Here is a 9,263-nt window from a genome sequence, read left to right as displayed (position 1 = left end):
AATAAAGCAAGACCTGAAGGATCTATTGCAGAGGGGTATATTGTAAATGAGGCATTGACTTTTAGTTCTTTATATATGAGTCAAATTGAGACAAGATTTACCAGACCAGAACGAAATAAAGATGTTCAACCAGTAATATGTAATTTAAGTGTTTTCTCACAACAAGCAAGAGTCTTTGGCAACCAGTATTCTCAACAATTGTAAAGAAGTTGATCCATATCGGAAGTAAGTTTTTACATTCTATTATTATTTTTTTTCTAAATCGTCACTAAATTGTAATTTAACCATTTATGCAGCGAGCATCTTCAACTTCTATCACATAAAGTTCCTTCAAATCAACTTCTACAATACCATGAGAGAGATTTTCCACAGTGGTTTAGAGATAGAATGATAACTTTAAAGAATTCAACAAATTCAGAGATCACACATGAGTTGTACTATTTAGCTTTGGGACCTGATGTTGAAGTTCAACTATATGATGCTTGCATTGTAAATGGTATTCGATACCATACAAGATCACGTGATTCTCGCAGAACTACTCAGAATAGTGGGGTTAGCGTACCATCATCTGATGATGGTGACAATTTGGATTTTTTTGGAGTGTTGAAGGATGTTGTTCAACTATTTTACTCTTTCAAGTATAAAGTACAATTATTCTGGTGTGACTGGTTCCAATGTAATCCAAAAAAAAAATCAATGGTTGAAGAGTTTGGCTTCTTATGTATTGACACTTCTAAAACATGGTACACTGATGACCCATTTATTTTAGCCAACCAAGCAAGACAAGTTTATTATTTAAATGATATAAAGCGTGGAGGCCATTGGAAGGTAGTGCAAAAGGTTCAACATCGAGAAATATACGAGGTAACTGAAGTTGATGAAGCATTTGAAGAAATTGAAAATAATTTAGATACTGATGTTAACCAAGATATTTCATCTAATGAGGCAAGTTCAAGTTCAATTGTTGGTGAAGACTTAGAGATATCCCATCTTTGTAGATTAGATGTTGAGCATCAACATTTAGATATGTCAAATGCACAAGTGGAATTATTTATGGATGCTCAAAGTATTCTTAACGATGAGGATATTGATACTGAAGTTGATAGTGATGCAGATGATCATTTATCTTCTACAGATGATGATAGTGATTAATATTTATTTACATGGTATGCTTTATATATTTGATCTGTTTTTATTTCATTTCCATAAGATATTGTTTCATTACTTGTTCATTTATATATGATGCATATGTTACAGTCATGCCACCTAAGAGGATTGAGCATCTACCGGTCGTGCCTACACCAGATGATGATAGTTCTCCTTCTGGTTAGTTTTTGTTGTATTTAAATTACAAAAGGTTTATTTACTTTGTTATTTGTTAAAGTAATTCATTTGTTAATTCTTAATTCTTTTGCACCTACAGGCCGACCGTTACGTAGGGAGACACGTGGTACACATTCTGATCGGCTGCGACGCCAGATCGAGGAGCGGGGTAGATTACCCATTACTTTCCGTAAGAGCGATGGCCATCCGATTGGCCCCAATGCAGCTGCATTTATGACTGAGTTGGGTGTTTCAATAAAGAAGTTTGCTCCGTTACAAATTAAGAGTTGGAAGCATATCCCCGCTGATAGGAAGAATATGATATATGATCGATTATCAGTAAGTACTAATAATTTATAATTACATTTTGATTATTAATCACATGCCAAATTTATATTATTTATTTTTTCAGGCTGCTTTTGATATTAGTTTTGAGGAGGGTCCATCGTCTGTTAGAAAGGAGACGGACAGATTAATGAGCGCAAGATATAGAGATAATCGAAGTAAAATGCATACCCATTATAAAAAGCTATTGCACCTTCCTCCTATCGAGCGGCGGCAACATATGCCAACTGAGTTTTGTGAGATAGAAGCTGATTGGCACTATCTGTGTGATTTGTTTGAGTCAGAGGCATTTCAGGTAACTTATTCTAATGTACCTGTTTTGTTGTCTTTGCATTATATTATTCATATGAATTTTTGTATGATAGGCACGATCTGCAAAAAATGTTGAAAATCGGGCAAAACTTCCATTTAATCATCGGGGAGGCTCTAAATCATTTATTCAATACAGTTATGACGGTGTAAGTATAAATTGTATAACTATCGTATATATAATGTATGAATTACAATATTAACACATTAATTTTTTTCAGATCGATCAGTCACAGCGAAAAGATCGGATTACCGTCTTTAATGAAACTCATTACAGCACGTCAAAAGGGTGGGTTGGGGAGAGGGCCGCAACTGCATACGTAAGTTATTTATAATTTACTAAATTTGTTATTAATAATGTAGAATGAATTTTATATATATTTTAACATATTTGTTATTCTTAGGATGATATGGTTAGACTGCGTGATGAATATGTTCAGACACAAGAATCTTCAGGAAATGACATCGATGCAGTACAAATTGCGGATACAGTTTGTGATCGAGTCCTCGGTACACGCTCGGGCTATATTAGAGGACTTGGCAGTGGGCCAAAGCCAGTTAGGTCCACTTCTTCAGATGCCACCTCCTCATCTAGAGCCACTAATACAGCACTGCGTGAAAGGCTCGAAGGCACTGAAGCAGAGTTAGCGACCACCCGACTTCAATTAGCAACCACTCAGGATCAGTTAGCAAGCACCCAAGATCAGTTGCAAGCAATGAGATCCAGACAAGATATATTTGAACAAATTCTTAATCAGTTGGCACCTGGAGCGCTACAATCTTTAATCCATGATTCTTCTTCAGCTCCACCTCCCCCTGCACCTTAGGTTGTGACGGTAAGTTAAATCTTAACCATCATCTGAGTTTCCTACTATATATATATATAGAGAGAGAGAGAATTATATAAGTTTGTTTCCATGTTCTAACACATATTCTATTTGTAGTAATCAGTAGTTATCTAATGGAACTCATGTTAATTATCATGCACCAATAGCACATACTTAGGTTGTCTGCATAGTCTCTTGTAACCATATTTGGAGATGGGTGAGAAATTCTATGCCACTAGGGACCTTCTCAAAATCCAGGATAACAAGTTTACGCAGATTTATCATGGCACCTTCCTCTATCACAATGTCCTTTAAATTCTTCAATCCCTGCAAGTCAAGCAGCTTAAGATTAAGGAACCAACCGGTTTTAAAGTGCAGTTTTTTCCCCTCATATGCTTCATATGTCAAAGAGAACTCCACTAGTTTAGGCAATTGGCCGAATGAAGGAAGTGGATCTTCGATTAGCCGTGAGATCAACAGAGACACATGTGTGAGTTCTGCACAGGAACAAATCATCCTAGGCATTTTTCCTTCAAATAATCTCCCAAGCAATTCCAACTTCTGAAGTAGAGGAGGTGGAGAATTATTTAACATTTCAAAGTTGAGCCCTTCACTTGTATCGGCCGAGGATAAGCTTAAGCGTAAGTTACGAAGGTTACTCATCTTAGTCAATGAGATGAAAAGCTTTCTAGATATTGCCAAAACTGATTGTGGACTATCAAGAATCATGCAAAATTTTGCCTTTCTAGATATTGCTAGTGTTACCTCTCTTACAACGTCATGCATTCTGAAAGCTTTCATCCTCCCACTAGCATTTCTATCAACCAACTGAAGCATGGACCGATCCATAAGTTCAGCAAGATAGTCTTCGGCCTCCTCCTCCATTGATCTGTTACTAGTGCCATCTATTATGGATTTTGAGAAGGTCCCTAGTGCCATCTATTATGATACTATTTACCAAATTGACAAGAAAATAATTACTTGGTTTATTAAGTGAAAGCTCCTTTAAAGAGGTTTCACTAATTTCTACATGGTATCGAATCCATAGGTTTTATCAAAGAGCTATTTCCCTAAGGGTGAGGTCCTTTAAAGAGGTTTCACTAATTTCTACTTGCATGCATGTTTTTGCTAATCTAGAGAGGTATTTTTAGAATGAAATGTTTATTAAAGTGTGATAACTATTTTTGTAGTTTGAGAGTTTATTAAAGTTTGAGAGTTTATTAAAGGAGAACATCAATGGAACAGTTTGTTTTGGTTGAACAACCCATCAAAATTCATAAAGCATTTTCAGCAAGATACCTCTTCAGTTCTGTTTTGTTTTGAACAGTTTGTTTTGTTTTGTTTTGAGCAGGATACTTGGTTGAACAGTTTGTTTTGTTTTGAGCTAATTATTGGTTGTTCTCTTTTCAGGTATACAGCATTTTCTGGGCTCTTACCTCTTCAGTTCTGTTTCACCTACCATGATTAGGCCACCTGGGCCAAAACTGTATTTGAACTAATTACTGTATTGTAATATAATTACTGCACTTGAATTGGTTCTGCACTTGAATTACTGCACTGATTGTATTTTGAGTGAACTTGTTATGGTTTGAGTGTGTTTTGAATGTATTGGATATATTGTTATGGATTGAGTGTGTTTTGAGTATATATTGTTATGGATTGAGCGTCATTTGAGTGTGTTTTGATTGTTTGAGTGTGTTTTGATTGTATTTCAGCAGGATATCAGAGAAAAAATAAGCGGGCTGGGCACAAGAAAACCGAAAGTTAGCGACGAAATTCGCTAATTTCGTCGCTAACTTAGCGACGATTTCATTAAAAATTCGTCGCTAAGTGTATGTTTAGCGACGAAAGTTCCGAATTCGTCGCTAACACTCGAAATGATTTCGTTCAGAAAATCCGAGAGTTAGCGACGAAAATGCCCTATTTCGCCGCTAACACCCGAAATATGTTAGCAACGAAATGGCCTAATTCGTCGCTAACACTTGAAATAGTATCGTTCAGCCAATCCGAGTGTTAGCGACGAAATTCCTAAATTCGTCGCTAATTCTTAATATTTTAGGCGACGATATTTTTAAAACTCGTTGCTAATCGTATGAACATTAGCAACAAAATTTAGATAATTCGTCGCTAAATATAGCGACGAAATTTGTTGAATTAGGGACGATTATGATTTCGTTGCTAATGTTAGCGACGAAATATAGATAATTCGTCGCTAATATTAATTTGCGACAAGCTTATAGCGACGACTTTAGCGACGAAATTTTTTCATCGCCAAGATATGTTAGCGACGAAAATTTCAAGTTAGCGACGAAAAAATATCGTCGCTAAATACCTGTATTCTTGTAGTGGAAGCTTAAGCCCATCGGGAGGCCAAAACCAATTCCTCCTCGAGGTCCCTATTGTAGCTTCTGGAAATCCTCAAATCCACCCAAGGAAGAATTCTTGGAGACTTTCGGAAGAATTCTTGAAAACCACTTGGAGACCTTCGGAAGAATTCTTGAAGACCTCAGAAGACCTTGGAAAACCTCCGGAAGAATTCTGTGACAAATTTCGGATAAGGAAATTCTATTTATAAAAGAAAATTTCTGGAATTTTATTTGGAATTTTTTCGGGAAAAATTCAGATAAGAAAGAAATATTTTATAAGAATTTTCGCTAAGAAATTTCGTCTCTTCTCGTACAAAATTTTATTATAAAATTTTGTAAATTAATTTTGTTAAATCAACAAAATATTAATTATGGAATCTCGTTAAATATTAGCGAGATATAATTAAAAAGATTTTGTTAAAGATAAGAACAAAATTAATCTTATCCGTTGGATTTTATTAGATAAAATCTTATTAAAATATTTATTTCTAAATTAATCTGGATAAGATAAGATTGTTAGATTCTTTCTAATAAAATCTTATTAAGAGATTTATTTCTAAATAAATCTATATAAGATAAGTTTATTAGATTGTTTCTAATAAATTTTTCTTAAAGATTTTATTAGATTTTTTCTAACTAAATCTGGATAAGAAAATTTATTAGAATCTTTCTTAAATTTCCATGATAGATTAGCTATATAAAGGAGGGCTTGCAAGAGAGTTTTTAGAAGATCAGGGTTTCTCTCCTCTCCTCTAACACCTGTGGCCGGCGGCGATCAATTGCACGGGTATGGAAGTAAGCTTCCGTTTGCATGTCACATGGTGGCGGCTAACCATTTGCATGAAGCATTTGATAAAGTACGTTGCATGAAGCAATTGGAAGAAGAAATTTGCAATTGTTTACACGTTGCATGAAGCAATTGGAAGAAGAAATTTGCAATTGTTTACACGTTGCATGAAGCAATTGGAAGAAGAAATTTGCAATTGTTTACACGTTGCAATTTGCATAGAGTTGCATGTTGAGAAAGCATTTTCAATTGCATTGCTTACATGTTGCAATTTGCATGGTGTTGCAATTGCAATTGCTTCCATTGCAAATTGCTTCCATTACAATTGCTTCCATTGCAATGCATGGTTCGGTTGCAATTTTTAATTGCAATTAAATTGCATGGTGTTGCAATTTGCATGGCATTGCAATTGAAATTGCTTCCGTTGCAATGGATCATTGATGACTTAGGGTTTTTATGATTTAAACTGATTCAATTTTGGGCTTTTACATTAAAATAAATTATAAAATGGACAGGTTTCTCTTTAATTGTCCTATATTGCATGATTTGAGGCTTGATATAATTTTTATGATTTAATGGTGAATTTTTGGTATTAATTTGATTTTTATTGATTTTAGGGCTAAATCGGACCCAACTCGAGCACAACCGCGGTCAAATCGAGTCAAATTTGCCAAATTGATTGAGCCAACACGGAGGACATGACTTAGATCGAGCCTGATCAAAATTTCACAATTTTTTGGAAGCCTTAAGCTGCCCTAAAGCCCTAGATCAGTCCTGGCCATCAGATCAAGATCGGACGGCTGAGATTAATCAATTAATCAAAGTATAAAAGCTATAGTTTTCGGGATGAACAGTGCCGCCGCACTGTGCTTCGTCCCCGCGAGAAGAAAGCTCTGCCGCGCGACGTACGTGTAGGCGCGCCCTCATCCTCCCAAATCAACTCCATTGCCATCCTTGATCAACGGGGAGTTCGAATCCGGTTCCTTGGGTGAAATCCGGCAGCTGGAGGAGGCTCATTGGCGGGGGTTCTTCCGGCGGCGCCAACCCGGTTTCTTCGTGCTCCGACCATTGGTTGAGCAATCCGAAGGTTGAAGCCAATAGAGGAGTTCTCTAAGGTTCGCCAACCATTCCTAAAGCATCAGAAAGCTAATCGGAGCAAGGAAGGAGCTCGGAATCCAGTTTTGCCAACTCACAGCCCTGCGCCAATGCTCTGTTTCTGTCCGAAGAGTGTTTCTTCGGGCGGAGCAGCATCTAGGTTGCAAGGATACCATACCAGAGACCAAAATTGAAGTTCTTGAGGATCATTGAACCCACATGTGGATTCAGCAGCTCGAGTGACGCCGGGATGAGGAGAATCGAAGGAAAAGAGGAGAAGAGGAGATGAAGATAATCATATTTGAAGGTTCAAATTGGAAGAAAAATCAACTTGGCTCAGATTGGGTTCAACTCATCATCAAAATGGTTCAATCAAGTTTTAAATTGGGCTCAAAATCAATTTTAATCAGCTTTATCCCTTTTTAATTCCACAAGCCCAGCCCATTATCTTAGCCCAATTAAACTTGCATTCAACCCACATGAAGCCGGCCCAAATTGCAAAGAAACCCGGTTCAATGCTTCGGTTCTGCAAAATGGTCCGGTTCAAATCACAATCTCGTCGATTCAGTGATGAGATCAAAAGCACGAATCGATTACCGAAGGTGGGAGCTCGCGATTTAGGTTTCCTCTTCTCCCCAATTCTTCTTCGTCGCGACGCCGCCATCGAGCTCCGACCGTCGCGACGACTTCTCCTTCTTCCTTTCGATCAGCCGCAGAGCATTGGCAGCTGGAGTCCGATCGACGATCGCCGACAACTCGTAGGAGGCTTTGTCGACGTGGTTGCGAACGTGATACCCTCCTTCTCCCCGTCGGCTGCAGGAGATAACTGAGAGTGGCCAGCTCTGGTTATTGGTGGCCGACGTTCCTTCCGCACAGTAGAGAGCGAACCGTGAGTGGTTGTTGGCGTTCTGGACCTTCGTCCCATGTTCCGAGTTCTATCTGCTCCGAGAAGCATAGAACCCCACAGGATAAAAATTTTATCCCGCCCGGATCAATCGACAAGGTCTTCAAAGAAGACTAAGTCGATCGATCCACAGGATCGCCGATTCTAAATTATTACGATTTTAATTATTTAGTTCTAAGTATAAATAAAACTGCGGAAAATAAATTTTTACCAGAACCCAGTTTGAACCTCGGAATCTTCTGCTGTATTCCTTTCTCCTTCTCGGACGTTGTGTGGAGAATCTTCCGAGGTTAGGATTCTAACCTCTGTTGGATCAAACCTTGATTACTCTCTTTTTCTCCAAGCGGTCGTCTTCTCGCCTTGACCCGGATCCGGCCACCCTAGGGGCCACTGATTTTCTTTTTGTGCCAGAAGAGAAGGGGTAGCCTGCCTAGTCGGAGGACTCTTTCTTCGGAATTTTCTTTATCCACTGAGAGGGGGCTAAATACGGATGAGAGGGGGGGAACGAGTGATAACGACGTGTTTGAGAGAAGGGCGAAGTTTGATACGACCTCTTTCTGAGTCGATTGATGAGGGATCACTCCTGGGAGAGCTCTTCCTAACAAGAGAGAAAAGAACGATACAAGAGGCAGTCTTGCACGAAAGAAGGAGTGAAAATGCTAGAATGTGTTTCAGCACCTCAAGACATAAAGCTTTTTCCCAGGGCGCCAAGTCTTCGGGGTTGAGATGAGGATAATGAGGGGGGTCTGACCTTTTGCAGAGTAGGGCTAAAGAGAACAAGAAGAGGGGGCTGGAGAGCCTTTTGGCTGCTGCGCGAGAGGGCTCACCCACAAGAGTGAGAGAAGTTTTTTACCCCGCTTTTTAAATGGTGCAGCTTTGGTATGTTAGGACCCAAGAACTTCCTTCATTCATTTGGCTGGCCTAGCTGGCCTACTTTTTGACCCCGGTTCGGAATCATATATCGATGGCAGGGGTAGAATCGTCGATTCAATGATCTGAGATTCCCTGAAAGGAAGCCCTGTAACCAGAATGCGGAGAGGTATTCATATAGAAGCAATAGGTAGGGTACGTCAAAAAGGTCTGGTTATGGCAGGTATAGCACGAAGAGTAGTCTTCTCCTAACCAGCCAGGAGAAAGGCAAACAATCAGACAAGAGAACCTTTAAAGCTCTCTTTCTTCTCTTAAGAGATTTCGAGCCAATAACCATTAAGAAGATTTTAATCTCTCAAATAGGAAGGGAAAGAAAGTGACAACGTACGGGTTTCACAACTGGGCTTTTCCGCCCCGGTTTACCCAAAAAACCCCGG

General features: G+C 38.6%; 1 protein-coding gene across 1 annotated transcript; it reads left to right on the top strand.

Annotated features, from left to right (window-relative positions):
- The first annotated feature begins 1,257 nt into the window (after positions 1 to 1,257).
- LOC141823834 (uncharacterized) lies at positions 1,258 to 2,804 on the top strand. Its single transcript, XM_074711054.1, has 5 exons — positions 1,258 to 1,326; positions 1,424 to 1,662; positions 1,736 to 1,954; positions 2,034 to 2,126; positions 2,382 to 2,804. Exons 1-5 carry the CDS (start codon positions 1,260 to 1,262, stop codon positions 2,802 to 2,804), a joined length of 1,041 nt encoding a protein of 346 aa, XP_074567155.1. The 5' UTR covers positions 1,258 to 1,259.
- The last annotated feature ends 6,459 nt before the right edge of the window (positions 2,805 to 9,263 follow it).

Source organism: Curcuma longa, chromosome 3 (genome assembly GCF_044706935.1).
Source record: "Curcuma longa cultivar G26 ecotype Majalengka, Jawa Barat chromosome 3, ITB_CL_G26_1.1, whole genome shotgun sequence".
Lineage (NCBI taxonomy): Eukaryota > Viridiplantae > Streptophyta > Magnoliopsida > Zingiberales > Zingiberaceae > Curcuma > Curcuma longa.
Note: the sequence above shows the minus strand (reverse complement) of the source record. Positions and strands in the feature narration are given on the sequence as shown.

Coding starts and splice junctions, on each gene's coding strand:
- LOC141823834 (XM_074711054.1), top strand. CDS start 1,260: ATGCCACCTAAGAGGATTGAGCATCTACCGGTCGTGCCTACACCAGAT. Junction 1,327..1,423: donor TGATGATAGTTCTCCTTCTG/GTTAGTTTTTGT, acceptor TTGCACCTACAG/GCCGACCGTTACGTAGGGAG. Junction 1,955..2,033: donor GTGATTTGTTTGAGTCAGAG/GCATTTCAGGTA, acceptor TTTGTATGATAG/GCACGATCTGCAAAAAATGT.